This window comes from Cordyceps fumosorosea (assembly GCF_001636725.1).
Source record: "Cordyceps fumosorosea ARSEF 2679 chromosome Unknown scaffold_26, whole genome shotgun sequence".
In the NCBI taxonomy this organism is placed as follows: Eukaryota; Fungi; Ascomycota; class Sordariomycetes; order Hypocreales; family Cordycipitaceae; genus Cordyceps; species Cordyceps fumosorosea.
This window is the reverse complement of record NW_017387326.1, coordinates 73,012-90,588: the sequence shown is the minus strand read 5'-3', so window position 1 is coordinate 90,588 and position 17,577 is coordinate 73,012. Positions and strand designations below refer to the sequence as shown.

Genomic DNA, 17,577 nt, shown 5'->3' with positions numbered 1-17,577 from the left:
CTGTGCCTCCGCCTACAATATCACAACATCCCGCCTAGGCAGCCTCAAACTGGGAAAGCCACCTGCGAACATTCGTTATAGCCTCATCAGGACTAACTTGTGTGCTTCAACTCAGCAATATGGGCTGATATAGACTCTTGGGCGGATAGCATCGAAGTGTTCACAGATCCCGCGACGACAATGCCGCAGACACCATTGAGCAAGCGGCAACGTTCTGTCGACGACCTAACCCCAACACAGAGAGGTTGCTTTGCCCCCTTCTCCTTGCTTTTGATCGGCCCGCGCTAACAGCGGTAAAACGTGTGCGCAGTCAGCGGTGTCGGCGTTTCCGAGCTCAATCTCGGCGATTCCTCCGAGCGCGGCTCGACGGCCAGCTCGACCGGGGGGCGCCCGACGAGGCGAGCCTTGAGCCCTAAGAAGCGCGAGGTTGCCCTGCGGCAGGCCAGGCAGTTCCCCGTCCGACGCCAGCACATTTCAGCCATGAGCGACCCCAGCAGCTTGATGCGGGAGCTCGCCAGGACAGGGCAGGTCAGGTGCCTGTCATACCGAGCTCCTTGAGGGTGAGCCTCTTTTACGAGTTTCAGGCACGACCCGGCTTGTTAACGTTGAAGGGGGGGAGGCGTCGAAAAAAAGACGCGAATAGAGAAGGATTCTGACTGGGCAAACCAGCCGCGCGACGCTTGGTTCCTGGACAGCCCGACAACGTCTGAGGGCGCCACCGAGAAGGATGACGTCTACATGTATCGACGCGTTCGGCACATTCGAGACAACACTCTCAAGGCGCGGCGGCGGATGGCCCACGAAGCGGAACGCGGAATGGAACGAAGCTGTCCATTGGCCTCTGTTAGAACTAGCCCTCGACGGGAACAGATCTCATCTGCCGGCGTCGTCTGCCGGAACGTGTAAGTCCCACCAAAGCAGAGAAGAAAGGGCATAGCAAAATGCAGCACTGGCCCCCTTCCCAAGATTACCAAGTGATTAAAGTTCCTTTCTAGCACGCAATGCGCCGTCTATCCCGAGTTGCGCGAACCGGATCCCCGAATCACGGACACCAAGTCCGACTACGCGCTGTGCCTGGACCCGGAGCAGGGCTCGCGCCTCGCAGGGCTGCTCCGCGCGTACAGGCAGCTGGGCGAGGAGAACAGGACCTCGCACATACAGTTCAGCGACGAGGCGAACACGCCGCCGGCCGTGGGCGTCGAGACCAAAAGCGGCGGCGACGGGGGGACTCGTCGACGCAGAGCGGCGCGCAGGGCGCCTCGTTCGTTCGTGCTCAGCATCGCCACCTGGCGCGCCTGCCGAGCGCCGCGGCTCGACCTCTGCCGCGACTTCCCATTGTCCAGGTGCTAGGCTCTTGGTAGTTCATCGACTTTGCGCAGAAGACGGAACCTGAAACGGTGCGTATGAATTTGGAGGTTGTCGTCCAAAGGGAGAGTGGTTTGCGGGGGTTGGTCATTAAAATTCCAACTAATTCACCACCAGATCATCTATGAAAGGCTTGAAATTGGTTCTTCAGACAGCATACACGGATGCTATCTTATTTGCAGCGCCATGTCCATCCTCGCACGATGGTGCGCTGAGGAATACGGAGAGTGGCTGGAAGCAGCCTTGTCGCCGCCGCCTGGTGAGGCAGGTCAGCAGCTGGAATAATTGCGCCGACGCCCGGCATCAATTTAACAGTGCTAGGTCTTGCCGAGTCTATAGCTAATGAAAACAATAAGAAAAGAAAATTGATACCCAACTTCTTTGCCGGTGCACCCTAATGCTTGTGGTGGGCAGATATCGTCGTCGATCGCTGTCATCACTATCATGACTATCGCCGCTATCATCGCTATCATCGCTATCATCGCTATCATCGCTATCATCGCTATCATCGCTATCATCACTATCATCGCTATCATCACTATCATCACTATTGTGTATATCATCACTCGCAGCCAAGCCCGCTCAGCTGCTGCCGGTCCAAGGCGCGCATCCCTTTATACGCAGTTGCACCAGCCGATAGATGTAATATGCGCGCGATGGCGCAGTGCAGCGCAAGAAGCCGTGGCGCAGGCGGCTCAACGCTTCCATCTGGGATCAGGTACAGCTCCCTAGTTATGAGCAATAGTTTTTGGAACCCGTACTTGGCGCATGTCTGTATGTAATAGGTATGCGCGCGGTCCGAAACAGGCTTAAAGTGATGCTCGAAAGTTCCAAAGAAATCACGGCATAGTGGGTTAAGTGTCATGGCATTGCGCGGTGTGTTCATGTCGGCGCTATTGATGAAATGAATAATACCGTTGTCCAACATGTCAAGAATTTCGAGAGCTGGTTCCCTTGCTTCGTTGGGCTCTCCCATGTCTAATCCAACAAGGACCAATGAGTGTGGCAGAACATGTGCCACTTGTAAAAGGTCCAAAGTCATCAACTTCGACGGGCATACCGTCGTCGTCCAACGACTTGTGCAAAAAGAAGCGTTTCCCATAGCAAGGCTGGACGGCTGCCTGCACGACGACAAGGCTGAGACAGACACAGGCGGGGTGTCGTTAATAATTTTAAACCATGTACCTAACCTGGCCCGTTTGCTCTGCATCCATCCCCTCCGGAGCTGCCCAAACTTCCGCCAGCGTCGAAAACTACAATTCACCAACAAGTCATCACATCCTCATGGCTCACAACTCACAGCGCGTTCCGTGGGATCTGTTCCGCAAGGGCCGCATCGTCGCCGCGGCAGACGTTCCGCACGCAGCGTCCCAGCACGACGTCACCCTCAAGAGGAGCTCCGACCAACAGCGCAAGCTGGACACGGCCACCCTCATCGCCGCCCTCTGCGACGCGCTCCAGCACGACATCCACCAAGAGGCCGCCCGCCACGCGTTTGCGCCGGAGCCGCCCGCCGACGCGGACCTGGTCATCCCGGACCCCGTCGCGCGCACCATCGCGCCCATGGTCCGCGCCTGGCGCGCCTCCGTCTTCGCCGCCAAGGAGCTCGAGGGCATCCTGGAGCTGGGCGACGACGAGTACCGCCAGTGGCAGCTGACCTTTGACGCGCGCCCGGAGGGGGAGGGCAGCGGCAACCCGGCGCCGACGGCCGAGAGACAGCACGGCAGTGACCGGGCGTGCGTGCACGAGGTGGCGTTTCGGTGCGGCTGCGTGCTGCCCAGGAGTGAGAGGACCGCGGGCGCGTTTCGGCGCGGGCACCCGGGGAACAGCTGCTACACGTTCCACGAGGTCTGCGCCAAGGAGTACTTTGGCGCGCTGGTGATGCAGTCGCTGCTGGTCGCGGGCGAGATGCAGCCCTTTTACGACATGGGACGAGGCGAGACCAGCATATTTGCGTGGGAGAGCGTGGCAGAGTGCTACTGCGTGGTATGTCATCAATGAATGTCTTGCTGCTTCTTAGGTCCCAGCTACCATGCGCTCACCGTTATAGAGTTTCCATTCCATCGGCTGGGGATGTCTGCAAAACAGCTGCTTAATATCTTACATCTACCTCAATGCGCTGTTGGCGTTGAGTGACGCCGGTGGCGCCAAGTCGCTGCTCTCCTCTTCGCAATACCGAAACCGAGCCACGACCAGCGCTATGCTCCAGCGCTTCCAGATCAGCGACTGGTTCGGGGAGCACCTGCACACCGAGTTCCACCAAGACACGACCGGTAGGGAGTCCCTGTGGGAGCGCATCCCGGGCCCGTCACTACAACTCAGTCCAGCAGCAGAAAAGGCGGCGCGAGAGGCGCTCCGCGCAAAGGGGCTCCCGGAAGAGCTCATACTACAGATACTACGGTCCAGGACGCCGCTGGCGCGTATCCGCGTCCCGGGCGACCCCCTTCACCCGGAGAACCGGAAGGCCGTCGCCGAGTACCTGGAGCTGTGCTGGGGGATCATCGTTCGCTGCGGGGTGCTCCAGAGCTGGAACACGTTCGCGGAGGCCAAGGGCAAGCCTGCTCATAAGGGTCAGATCGGTTCCGTGGTGAGGGAGCTGCAAGCAAAGCTGTGGAAAGAAGTCGAGGTGAAGAAATGTGCGGCACCTGTGGAAGGTTGACGCCCTGTACAGATGGCGGCTTCTTCCGCTACAGAAGCTCATTCATGACGCAATGGATTTACGAGGTTTGGAAATACGACTGTTGAAAAACAAAGAAATTTCATTGTTTTTCCTATCTACTTGTGAATCGAACTACTGGTCAATCCAGCAACTTATCAATCCAACTTGTCAATCCAACGACTTATCCATCCAAAGTCCCACGACTTGTCAATCTAGCCACTGATCAATCCAAAACTTGACAACTCGAATACCCATCTATCCAAAACTCATCAATCCAACTATCCATCAATCTCAAAACTCATCGATCCAAAAACTCATCAATCCAACTATCCATCAATCTCAAAACTCATCGATCCAAAAACTCGTCAACTCAAAAACAAAACTCATCTATCTCTGGACAAAGGAAACGGCAGTTCCGCCGCCATGCGGCGCTCAGTGACGCTGACAACCGCTGCTGCGTCGCGAAGACTTGGCCGTCGCCTGGCTGATGGAGCTCTCCGGCCTGATCGTGCTGTTGGTCCGCGCCGCGCCGCGGCGGTCACGCGACCCAGCCCGCTGCGACACCCACTGGGAGGTGTAGCTCGGCGGCGGCGCGCGATCCTCCTCGACCGTGGAGAGCTTCTGGGACGAAGAGTAGGAGTGGCGCTTGCAACCGCGCGTAGTGGACGACGGCGGGGGCCCATTGCGCGTAGCCGACGATGGCGGGGGGCCGCTGCGCGTAGCCGATGACGGCGGGGGCCCGTTGCGCGACGCCCCCGAGGGCGCCCGCGAGGTACGCTCGGTCTCGGCGAGGCTGGACGCGATGTCGCCCAGGTCGAACACACGCGACGAGCTAGTTGGCTGGGAGCGCCGGCGGGACGACGACGCGGCCGACGACTCGGCGGCGCTGTAGTACGGAGCGTCGAGCAGGAGCGGCCGGGGCGGGCTGGCGTTGAGCGACCGGACGCTGCTGCGGCGCGAGCACCGCGAGCACACCTCGGACGGCACGACGCTTGGCGCGCGGCCGCGGTCGAACCGGTCCGACAGGCGAGAGCACTGGCATGAGGACACGCCGGAGGGCGCGACGCTGGAGGGCGGCGGGGCGTCGAGCATGCGGCGCTCCGAGGCGCGCGACGGCCGTGGCTCCGAGGCGCGCGACGGCCGTGGCTCCGGCGGCCGGTGCTGGCCGTGAGACCAGGCGATGGCCGCGATGGGATTGTCGCTGGTGACGGTGGTGCGCTCGTAGCAGTTGAAGCCGCCGTCGTGGCGCGGGCGGTAGTCGGTGCAGGTCTCGATGTCGACCTGGTGGCGGCCGCGAGGAGCGGGGGGCCGCCTCACGGGGAAGCCGAAGGGAGCGATGAAGTCGCCATCGTCGGGAAAGGGACAAGGGGGGGGGATCAGGGGGAGGCAAGGCTGGCCAGGGATCGGAACGTAAGGAGGGAAGGGGGGGAACATGGTGATGGAGGGCGACACACAAGATGGTGTGGTGTGTCTTTGCTTAAAGAACGAATCTCTTTGACGGGCTGTCGTGAGGGTGACTGCGACACACAAGATGGTGTGGTGTGTCTTTGCTTAAAGAACGAATCTCTTTGACGGGCTGTTGTGAGGGTGACTGCGACACACAAGATGGTGTGGTGTGTCTTTGCTTAAAGAACGAATCTCTTTGACGGGCTGTCGTGAGGGTGACTGCGACACACAAGATGGTGTGGTGTATCTTTACTTAACGAACGAATCTCTTTGACGGGCTGTTGTGAGGGTGACTGCGTGTAGCTTGGGAGGCAGGTAGCAGCAGCCACGGGGGACAAGATGCCACAACGAGGTTCAAAAAGGAGCCGGGACAGCGGAAAACGAAGGTGGTAGTCAGTGAAGGTTGTTGCACAGCTTTGACTCTTGGCTATTGTGACTGCAGAACAAGAGAGACCTTGTGGAAGAGGAGCGCTGTTCGTGAACTTTATACACAAAATTTCCAGCTTGGATCACAGACTAGGCTACGCACTGCCATGTAAGCAGCCTCATCACTCTGCAGGTCTTGTAACAGTACCCTGCATCATGTTGTCTTGTCGTCACAGTCCCACGGCAGACTTCCTGGTGTCTGTTTGTTCTGGGCTGTGACTGAAGTTGCAAAGAAAAGGGGGAAAAAATTGACAGAGAGCCCAAGTTTGTTACCGACACTGCGAGATCAATATTTGCTTACGGTCTCTCGTCCCGTTGACGCCCGACCTGCAGCCGCGTGAGAGTGAGACTGCATGTTTCTATTTCGGTCGTACGTGATTGTCCCGGTTCATTCAAGAGCGAGAGAGCGGCTACCCTGAACTCAGATTATGCGATTGTCTTGGAATACGAGATCGTTCTGGAAGGTATAGATGTAGGCCCAAAAATATCCGGAGTCTAAATATAGGGATATCTGCATGCCGATGCATCAGCGATAGCTGCTTGGATCCCTGTCGGGGTATTATTGACTTGGGTATTCAGCACAGAATAATTATAGCATCGCGCAGTAGAGTAACGGTGGGAGAGTTACTACATAGTTTGCACAGCACATCTCATTAGTTAAACATTCACTTAGTTGTTTCTTTTTCCATGTTTCGGGTCCTGCTGTATGGTATACTCCGACTCTTCGCTGCAACGAGGCTGATGTCCGTCGCATCACTTGAGGTAGCAGAGCAAGTATTGGCGCCAGTCAGATCATGGCAGAGCTTACGGGCGTTTGAAGTCTGAATTTACATTAGCTATTGTCAAGCATATCTGTAGAAGGTTTCTACCGTGTGTTACGGTGAACTGCGAGCTTCGTCCATCCTCAAACGCTGTCGGTGCAGGGTAGGTCATTTCCGTATGCGAGCGGCATTACGCTGGCTAACGTTAGCATGTGCCTCGGCAAAGAGCGGACCACCAACCACCAACAACCAACCACAAACGGCGCGCTTCTCGGCCCCAACTACATCACTGACAATGCATATGCATCATCAAGCAACAACACACCCACCAACAACCCCGAGCCATCACGCGACATCACACGACAGCGGAGCACCGCATCGCTCCATCGCGCCGACCGCTTGACATCCCAACCAACCGCCACTGCTGAACACCACCTCGTTATCGAACATCGGAGACGCCCGTCGCCGCCCTCTCACAATGCCCGCGCAGTCGACGCTGCCCAAGCGTCCTGCGTCAACGGTCGGCCAGATCCTCGCCATGCCGCCGCACTGGCTCGCCTCCTACGAGGAGTTCATCACCAAGAACGCCAGCCAAGTCTCCCAGATCGAGAGCGCCCTGCGCAGCCTGACATATATCATCCCTGGTCCGTCCTTCTCCCCCTCTTCCATGCCGCCCATCCCATCCATCATCTAACCGCTCGTCTCCGCAGGCCGCTTTCGCGATGCCGAGATCGCCTCCGAGTCCATCCACTCCTTCGTCCAGCTGCTCAGCCTGTACCACGACGGCGTCCTCGCCAAGGCCGTCTCCAAGCTGCCCATGCCCCCCGTGCGCACCGCGCACGCCCGCTACACGCGCTTCTGGGCCGACAAGAGCGCGCTCTACCGGCGCGTCGCCACCGCCCTGCAAATGGTCGTCTACACGCAGCTGCTGTGCGAGATGTCCGCGAAGCGCCGCGGCGGGGACCGCGCGCGGTGGCGCGTCGTGGTGCTCCTCGAGGCCGTCAAGGCCGCCTGCCGCCTGCTGCTGCTGCGCATCACGCGCACGCGGCAGGTCGTCTCGCCGCCGCTGCCGGAGCGCGAGCCCATTCCGGACGACGCCGACCAGGAGAGGAGTGACGAGGAGGCCCTGCTTCAGGGGGGCAGCGAGAGCGAGTTTGCGCTCGAGGACGGCGGCAGCGTCCACGGCGGCGGCATGACCGCGCGGGAGGCGCAGGACCTGCTGCGGCCGCCCGCCCACGCGCGCGAGTGGACCATGCCCCGGACCGGCATGAGCATGCCGTCCCTCCCCGAGTCTGGCGACATCAGCGCGTACCTGCTGTCGCGCGTGCTCACCGCCGACGACATCCGGCCGGCCACGCGGCTGCTGAGCCAGCTGCGCGGGGTCGCGCACGCGGCCGAGGTGCTGCACGTGCTGGCGCCGCTGGCGTACGCGGTCGCGCTGATGCGCAGCAAGGACAAGCGCTCGTGGACGCCGTGGCTGGTCGGCCTGGCGGTCGAGTACGCGGCCCGGCAGCTGCGCGACACGGGCAACGCCGGGGGCCTGCAGCTGCGCGCGACGCCGCTGGAGCGCGAGGAGTGGAACAAGCGCGGCTGGGGGATGCTGTGGTGGACGATGCGCGGCGCGTTTTACGATAATGTCACGAGCGGCGTGGTCAGGGGCGTGTCGAGGCGCATGCCGAGCTTCATCGGCGGCATCCTGGAGGACTACGAGTATCTCTGGGAGAACTACTACTTTAGCACCAGCGCCTGAGAGCGACGCTGTAGATGCAATCCGCTCTTCTTCAGCTTCAGCTCGATTAGGTGCAATGTCTGAGGTATGGAAGAGCGGAAGAAGGGGTGACGGGTGAAATCTCCATTGCTGCACAACCAACGCAACATGGAACTGTACAGATACACGGTGTATGTATACATGGCCTTGCCAAGAGGAACCCGGTGCTACGTTGACGACATTGGTCACCAACACGGCAACGTATCCTTCCTTGCTTATTTCTTTTTCCTTGTCCTGCCACGTCATCTTGGCATCTCGTTAGCATTCTAGTTCTCGGAAGGGTATAGAGGAGGCTCAATCAACATCAGATGAACCAGTTGCATTCCCGTCTGCGAGGCCCGATTCCCCGCGTATACGTGCCGTCCGCCAGTTGTAGCAAGACCGAAAATCAAGGTTGGAAGTTAGGGCAGCGATACGACAGCATGACCAACCCACCTTGTCTCTCTCCGCGTCTTTGCCGACGTTGCCGAGTACAACGTCGGGCCAAGCATCCTGTTTCCGGATTTTGCGCGGCGCTGCTCTTGGCTGACAGACGTACAACGTTTCCTCGGGGATCACGGGCTCGCCCACGATTTTTCAAGGTCTAGCGTTGCGCTACACCATAGGTACAACTTTGCCCACAAGTCTATACTAGGGACAGACTGTCGGATTGCGCGGAGCACGATGAACAGCAGTCGGTCCGGCGCCTCGACTTAGCAACCCAGGGCGTTGCGTTGGCCGCGACAAAGACGGCCCTTTCCGAAAGGGGCGGGCGGGCGTCTTTTGCCCCTAGAACGGTTTGCTTGTGTACGCTCCCAGACAAGGACGAGATTTCGTCGCAGTTTGCTCGAACTTGGCCCGGTCCACGGAAAATGCTGCAGAAGTGTGTTGTGTGACCCATCGACAGCATTTGCTCGTCCGTTCTCGCTGCGACGGCGGTGCACGTCGCCCGTTTTCGTGGGCGGCGCTGAGATCAAGCCCCCCCCCCCCCGGGGCCAAGGGGTCCGTCTGTACAAACCCAGTACCAAGTATACCAGTTCTTATCTCGACCCTGGGACTTACTGGAGAATGAAGATGAGCTTGGAGACAAAAGTCGTGGTCGTCATGTGGCTCCTGCGTCTTCCCAAACCACCGTCAACAACGAAGCCACCTCCCCCTTACTAGAGAAGGGAATACCACCTTGGTTTCACCTCATTACTTAATAGGAACGATAACATGGCCAGATTTCAGCATAGCCCTCCCTGCCTTTCACTGTTGCGTCCCGACTCAAGAGCCAACTTGGCAGTGTTGCGCCAAGACCAACCAGAAACGATGGTCAGCCGGTCGACCCTCCCCCTCTGGCAAATTGTGCATTGAAGGATAATATGAAAACTTGCTATTGGCGGCGTTTAGTCTCGCGCAAGGTTTGGCATCTCCTCACCATCAGATAAGTCGATTCAAGGGTTCAAGATTCACAGCGCGGCCAGTTCCGAACCTGCCAGGCCGGCAAAAAGCCTAAATTGACATCATTGCCTGGTATTCGATCGCAGCGGCCATGGCCAAGTTGGGCCCTCTGATATGCAGCAGCGTCGCGATAATGTGTTGGTGCATTCCTGGCTCGATTCTTCATTAGTTAGTAAAAAGGTAAAACTGCATCCGTACGTACTTGTTGGCCCTTGCCAACTCACTCACTCAGCCACCCGCCCCCTGCGTCAAAACAAAACGCCGGAATACCCAGTACTTGTGCCAACACCGACGTTGCCCCGGATTGCACAAACAAGCGCACATAACGAGGTTCGACTTTCTCCATCAGCGAAGCCAGGACGCCACATCAACATGCAGCTAGCCACCCATCGGTGACATCGTCGTATGTATGTCTGGCGTCGGCAGATCTAGCTCCTCGAAGCAGGGTTCTAGGTTGGCGGGCGAGCGACGAGGGTAGCGGAGAATGCATGTACCACCATGTACACAAGTACCGCTTTGTACCTCGTGCGCGACAAAGCAAAAAGCTCCAAGACAGATCTGGGCCTTCTCTCGACCTTGTCGCAAAATGATACTTCCCGTACCCTGCTCCGAGCCCGCGCGCCGGTGCAACATAAACCAATAGTGCCGCCGCCCGCTGTCAGAAAACGCCGCGCCTCCGTCGATTCGTGCTGGCCCTAGGATAGATCCCCCGCGGGTGTCCAGAGAGAATATGGGATAGGACATATCCATTCTTGTCCTCGTTAGTTCCTAGTCCATCGGAAGCGGCGGTTTGTGGTGTACTTGCAGGTACGTCAGGACGCCTGATTCTGCGTCGCCCGGCATGAACTAGTCATGTGCAGATATGTACGTAAAAGGCAGCCACGCAGGAACAGATGCTGCCTACAAGTTGAATAATCAGCAACGCTGACCCTAATTCTTCCATCACACGCCTTCTTTCGGTTGAGCGAATGCTCAAGACCGAAGCTGCCATCGTCCAAGACGGTACACAGTAGCGGTAACCCCAGGCAGGCAGACAAGACAAACAAGGTATTTTTACGAGAAAAGCTCCAGGGTAACTAGTATTGACTGGAAAATAAAGACTGCAGATTTTTGGCAAGACGACTGGGGAAATTGCAAACCTGAATCGATGGCTTAGCTTGCCCCAAGTTCGCGGCCGGGGCGAGAGATAGATAGAATCCGCTCCGAGTCGAGAACAGCACCATCGACCATTGACTACAAATGGCCGTTTCAGTGCATCTTTTTACAGTATACAACTATTTGAGTGAAAGGGCTGCAGCCTTTGGAGTATGTCTGCAAGGACTTATCCAGGCTCTGAGGGGGTGACATCAGCCAGAGCGGCACCCCTTCACTATGCTGCATGTTTGCGGCAACGGGAGATTATGGCATGAAAACAATCACAGCAAGCTTCTAGGCGAGGAATTCGAGTTTCAGCTCAGAGTCTGTCAATGTTGTGCTGTGCTGTTTCTTCATGTGCATGCGTTCTAAGCCAGTGACCTGAACCTTCGGCGACGGCGACAGGAGCATGCATGACAACTGGGTGGCTAGGTCAACAAGGTATCAGGGCTGCGAAAAGCATAAAAGTAAATCTCGCGTGGCTGGGGTGCAAGTGTAATAAGAACAGAATACGTACCTATCACAGCACGCGGAGTAATTTGCTGCCACAGTTTTGCGGTGGCGCAAGCAGGCAGGCAGGTATTGAGACGTCCAAGCTTAAGCTAAGATTGATTGTGTTGGCGACACTCGGACAAACAAGCATGCACCAAGACAGCAGATGGAATTTTGGGATGGGTATTGCCGAAGTATCAGCAAAGTCTGCCATAAAAGGTAGTCAATCTCCGAACGGCTCGGCTTCATAGATTATCGTGAGATTTCGGGTGGAATGCATCGGGGGAATACAATACTCCTCAAGAGCATGCCAAGACACCAGCTTCGCATCTTGGAGTTGCTATTTTTACGCGCCGGCAAAAATGGCCCCCAGAATCAACGACGGCAAGGCAGGGCGCACTCACTTGCATGCCGGAGACCCTTGCACGGCTGAAAAGCGCCGTCCCGAAGATGATGGCGTGCGCGGGCGATTTCATGGCTGGCAATAATCTGGACGGTGCGCTCCTCGGTACCGTCCCTTTTCCGCCCGAGCAGTAGAATCCACTTTGGAGGCAATGCATGCGCTCCTGGGAAGCAGCTATCCGGCTTACCGGCTTGTCTGCTGCCTGTGTAGCATCTGGCCTTGCAGCACTTAGTCAAGGGTCGAAGGAATAGCCGCTTTGAGCTTTGAGCGTGCAGTCAGTGCCCCAGAGGAAGCGGAAGTTCGAAGCCAAGTGTACCAGTAAACTGTAGGGATACAGTAGATGATGGGTAGTTCAAGGCTGACTCACCTATTATTCCCAAGATTCGACGCCGGGCCGGCTGGAGGATCTTCTGGCGCCGTGAATATAAGGGTCCAGAAGCCATAGCCCTGTCTGCGGTTGAACGCCCTAGCGATTATGCAGCATATTACCGTCGCTTCCCAAACACATTAAATGGACTTGGTAGCCTTGACTAGCGAGGATCAATCAAGCTAATAACACAAGACCGGAGAGGCAGCGGTTGGGCGGCAGAGGACCGCGGGCGCTGCTGGCATCCTAGTTCGACGACGACATGCAAGTCTCGGGCGCGCACATCCATCAATGGCCGGCGAGGGTGGCTCCTGGCTCCCCGCGAAACCTGGATAGGGCGCAAGGCCAGCTGAAATCTGCGCTCGCCGACAAACCCACCTCTACCAGGCTTGCTTGCTGTTTATCTTCAGGATCAGGCGCAACGATTGCTGCGTGTACGTGTGTGCATGGCTCGTCGAGAGCGGTGTAGAATGCGGCGGCATGGTCTTCACCCGCGCCATATAACAGCCAGGTTTGGCTACCTTGGGTAGCCAGAGTAGTATGCTTCGCGGAATCCAGCCTGCTCTCCACCCTATTCGCTGCGGGGGTGGCTCTTTGCAACGATGCATGCTGATTGTTTCCCCGAGTTGGAGCCGCTGCGTGAGCTTGTGAGGCTCAAACTGAGCCAATTCGCCAACAAAGGCTATCCGATATCCTAGTCTTTTGACAATGATCCGTTTGAAGCTGTTCCAGAAAGAAGGAAACTTGAGATGACATTGATGCGGGTTGATGCCAAGCTCTAGGGGAACAACGATTTTTAGTGCTATGGGGACAAATTACAGCGCCAGCGGGTTCCCGCAAATGCGGCACGTCCGTCACCCGATGTGATTGATGGATGCATTGAATCGCGAATGCGACCCAGTAAATAGATAGCATACGGAGTAGAGAGTGAGGCAACCTGTCGGTATTGCGCTGTACAATGGATCGCGCCGGGACGTGCTTGGTTCCGAGCAGTTGAGAATGGCCAGCCAAGTACTCCGTATAGTACGTCTTTCGGATCTGGTGTCCCTTCAGTAGTCGTTGAAAGGCGAAGATGTGCTCAGCAGATGCAGAGATAGGCAACGTGCGCTATTGGGGGGTCTGACGTTTCCCGTTGCAGTATCCGTACATGGAAATTGTATCATGCATGGAAATGGAGTCCCAGTGCAAGGTGACAACAAAGCGGAACTCGAGCATTCTTCGGCCTGCTGCTCACTTCAGGGTCGGTTTCTGGTTTTTGGCGGTACGAATTGTATGTACGGAGGTACTGGTACGAATAATTTGCTCTCTGAGCGTGAGCAGAGGAGCTCCTCATGCGTTGATAACAGTTCCAAGTGTCCTTGGTGTTTATGGTTACCCTGTCCTGGTCCCGGCCCCGGTCCCCGAGGGGTGTTAATGTGCTCTGACGTTTTAGCGCCGCAGGTGGGTTGGAATTATCGCCAGGTACCAAGTGCATATTGCTTGTGGGGGTAATGATCAGCGACAAGCCCGCCCTGTAGATCATACCTTGCCGTGCCCAAGGTTACATCCAGCTGCTTTCTCGTACTGGTATGCTGGCCACTCCGCATTCTCCCAGGGTGGCATCTTCCAGTATGTACCAAATCCTTCCATATCCGTGAAAAGACGGAGCATAAAGGCGGCCGGTGCATGGCTGCGGAAGAGTGGTCGGGCAAGGCAGCGAAAGTGGCCGCCAAGGCTTGAGATGGAGGGTACAAGCAGCCTGCTGAGCAATTTCACAAGGGAGGAAAAGAGCTCGCCATGGAGCTACTGTACGTACTCGATTGGGGGGTGCGGCTGTTGTCATCGGGCTAATAAATTCGTCTGCTGCTGAGGAGCGCTGCACGCATGTCATGATTCGTGCTGGACAAGGGCAGACAGGAGAAGAGAACAAAGGAGGAGGGTGGGTGGGATGCAATAAGCGTTTCCTCCACAAACCAGGATTGGCTGTCTGATGCTTCCGCCCCTGTTCCTGGCATGCTGTATGTAATCAAATGGCATGCAGGTGTGGAAGCGGCGCCGTTGGAGGCAACTGCTGCTCGTTAGCAGCGAGAAAAATGAGAGTTTTTGTGTTTGACTGCATTTCGCTCCCACTCCTAACATATTAGTGTCGCATTCAGGGTCCCCAGCGTCTTGACCCCATTTGTTATAATTTAGCGAGAGCTTTGCATGGATGGCATGGATGATGGCATGGATGGCATGGAGCGTCGATGGGGTGCTCACGCGCATGCGAACCCATTTTCTAGTCACGCCAAGACTGTTCCCGACAAGCTGTTTGCCATCCCGACTTGGATGAGCGGTAGCATCCGCGCATGAGTTGATGCATTGCAATTCCGGAGGGAAGTCGGAAGAGTGTTTTCATACCATGGCCCTCGCACAGCGAAAGCCGCATCGTGTCTCAGCATTGCGTTTCCTTGACAGGGACCGAAGCGGTTAGCTTAGCGTCGCTACGTTGCGACGTTCCTCTCCGTGATAGAAACCACGGGACAAGTTTGAAGGCGTACCCGACACAAAGTCGGATTCAAAGCCCTGTGTAGGGCGGGAGTGCGGGAGTCTCGCACCCGACAACGGCCGCGATGCGATGCTCAAGTGGATTGGAGGCGATGCTGTTCATGCCGATTCGTTAGCGCAGATTGCGGCACGTAGCATCATGTCGAGCTCTACTTGGTCGATCCTGTCCTAGATCCTGTTCTCTGTGGGACGGCCAGAGAAGAATGGCATTGGTTAGCGCGTAGTCCGTCGAGAGATAGTTGGTACGGATACTATACGGGACGTGTTCGTGATTAGAAAAGCGTTGATTGTGTAAGCAGTCTTTTCTACGGCGAAGAGCTTGCTGCTTGAAGAGGTAGGTCGTCAAGGTAAAGCTGGCCGATGCAGAGGGTGTTGATGCGGCCTTGACGTCGAAAGCAAACACATGAATTGCCGGACTACTCTAATGTCATCCTGCAAGTGCCTGGCGGGCAAATGGCGTATTAAACTGTGCATAGACAATTTCGAAGCCATCTAATTGGATACTTTGTCAGCCCAACGGCAGCGACAAACGGGAAACCGACAAGACTGAGGATGCCCACAGAAACTCAGCTTTATTAGGTTGAACTTGTGGCCGGATAACCAAGTTTCTTGAACTTCTGAAAGAGCTACCCGATAGTTGAAGGCAAGCTCTTCACGTCGTCAGTTCCGAAACACTGGGTGTATTGGATCGTGATGGATGGAGTGGGTGGAAGGCAAAGATGCAAGGTTGAAATGAAGGAGGGGTCAAGACATGGAGAAGAGGGGGGGTGTGCTTAAGCAGTGGCGCAATGTACCGACTACTTGCCTGAGGTACCTACCTACAGTACATGCCACTTACCCGTCACCTATCCATCAACCAGCCCAGCTCAAGGTAATAAACCAAGTAATTAAGCCGACACCAAGCATTAATATTTACGAAGCGTTCATGGCATCCACTGCAAATATAACTCCGACGTTTTTTTTAGTGGCCGCGTTGTGTGTATTGGTGCAAGTCAACAGGGATCTCAATCAGTGGCTGTGGCTGAGGCTGCCTGCCTTGGAGCCTGAGTGGGAATAATCAAGGTGATGAGACGACCAGGACCCTGAAAAAGACGAAGTGAGCATCCGTATCATACCATGGACGCTGCCATGATGCAACCAGTGGATGCGCCCTGCTCATTCTGCGTGCAGACTACCCAGTTCGTCGTCACTGTTTGCCGACGCCACCTCTTGTCGGCGGCCGCGGCTTCGGCGTACTTGCGAAGACGTTCTCTCATCAGTCGAGTTGGTCGGCCGTCGAAGAAAGCAATCTGCCAGGAAACGTCAAAGACGGTGCCAAGGCTCCGTTGTTCGACTTTGAAGAAGGAATTGAATGAATCTTGGACCTTAACTAAAAACCCTGGTCATACTGGATACTGATATAAATAGAACCACTGGCTGGCCAATGTACCCTACTGTACCATTCGTACCCTACGCTAACTACTGCACCTCGCATGTCGTTTCGTTTCAGGTGTCAACCTGAGTCTGTCACGATCAGCGAGCTCAGCCTCGCGGGGGTTGGTTACAGACGGCATGTGCCTTGGGCTGCCTTGGTTGGCAATGTTTCATCTTGTTTCGGGCTGGCGAACTGGCCCAAGAACAACCAGGCAGGTCTTGACAAACGATTAGCGAAAAGCTTAGCACTCGACAATTGGTAACATTTAAACATTTATTATTGTAATCGACATGTACAGGTAGCATGTCCATGGCAATCAATCACATGGCTTTGATGCTGCAATTGCGGGCGACAAGGATCATGTGGTCGGCCTCGGGCCAGCTAACACGCGCAAACGCCAATGTTTCGGCTCTCGGGCTTACTCCCGAAAAGCTTGCCTGCCTCTGCCTCTTGCGAAACACTCAAGAGGACGCCGTCGCTTGTCGGTGGTCCATCCGTCCTGTCAATGGGTTCAATGGGTTCAATGGGTTCAATGGGTTCACTAGTTGGCAGGGCAGGGCAATTGCGCCTTGTCTATAGCACCAGCGCGTTATTACGGATCATGCCATGGTGTATCCGTACTTGATGTCGACTTTTGCATCAACTACGCATTGTACCACGTTACTCGTGCGGTAAATACTTGTTCCCCCGGTCGAAACAAGACCTTGCTGTCTAGCATGGCATGGCATGTTGAAATGGTTCGTTAATGCGCCCGCGCGCGAACGGTTCAAGACGTGCGCAGACAACCAACCCAGCAACGTGACGTAATATGAAGCTTACATCGGATATGACATCACATGGCTGAATTAGGACCTGGAGTAATCTCAGTCAGGCAGTTTAAATTTCATGGCTGTATGATGGGGAGATTGCAGGGTGAAATGCTCGCAGCTCTCTGCGTGGGAGGTGGGCTGATCCCTTGCCAGACTTTACGAGCTTCTGCTGCTTCTCTGCGGATCCCCATCTTCAGCTAGAGATAGCGCAGGTCTCTGGAGTATCCTATTCTTGCAGAGGGAAACCCTAACCTAACCTACAGAGTGAGTAACTTGTTCGGCCGACAGCTCTTGGCGCGTTCATGCGCTGCATGACATCTTTTCGAGAGGAAAAGGGGCAGTGCACAATGCGAAACTGCGGCCGTTGAAGATCGGGAACAGCTGAGCATGTGGCAAAAGACCCGCGCTGATGCTCCCTACCTACCACTACACCTCGTCGCTGGTATTATTACAGTCAAGCCAGGACGAGCCTTGATATCACTGGCCTTGTCTTTATCTTGCACCCTTTTGGCTGCCTTAGCACCAACCACACTTGATCGAGACGTGTGCTTGTACACTTTCCTCGGTTGTTCAAGGGACGATTCC

At 56.1% G+C, this 17,577-nt stretch overlaps 4 protein-coding genes across 4 annotated transcripts; 3 read left to right on the top strand and 1 right to left on the bottom strand.

Annotated features, from left to right (window-relative positions):
• Positions 1-180: 180 nt before the first annotated feature.
• On the top strand, positions 181-1,350 carry ISF_08019 (hypothetical protein; the record flags this gene model as incomplete). Its single annotated transcript, XM_018851622.1, has 4 exons — positions 181-244; positions 311-528; positions 670-902; positions 996-1,350. The coding sequence occupies 4 exons, from the start codon at positions 181-183 to the stop codon at positions 1,348-1,350; spliced, it is 870 nt and encodes a 289-aa protein (XP_018701108.1).
• A 1,299-nt stretch (positions 1,351-2,649) lies between these two features.
• ISF_08018 (hypothetical protein) lies at positions 2,650-4,024 on the top strand (the record flags this gene model as incomplete). Its single annotated transcript, XM_018851621.1, has 2 exons — positions 2,650-3,351; positions 3,416-4,024. 2 exons carry the CDS (start codon positions 2,650-2,652, stop codon positions 4,022-4,024), a joined length of 1,311 nt encoding a protein of 436 aa, XP_018701107.1.
• Positions 4,025-4,456: 432 nt separating this feature from the next.
• On the bottom strand, positions 4,457-5,458 carry ISF_08017 (hypothetical protein; the record flags this gene model as incomplete). The annotated part of the gene is made up of 1 exon (XM_018851620.1): positions 4,457-5,458. One exon carries the CDS (start codon positions 5,456-5,458, stop codon positions 4,457-4,459), a length of 1,002 nt encoding a protein of 333 aa, XP_018701106.1.
• Positions 5,459-7,135: 1,677 nt separating this feature from the next.
• ISF_08016 (peroxisomal membrane protein pex16) lies at positions 7,136-8,407 on the top strand (the record flags this gene model as incomplete). Its single annotated transcript, XM_018851619.1, has 2 exons — positions 7,136-7,301; positions 7,368-8,407. The coding sequence occupies 2 exons, from the start codon at positions 7,136-7,138 to the stop codon at positions 8,405-8,407; spliced, it is 1,206 nt and encodes a 401-aa protein (XP_018701105.1).
• Positions 8,408-17,577: the final 9,170 nt, after the last annotated feature.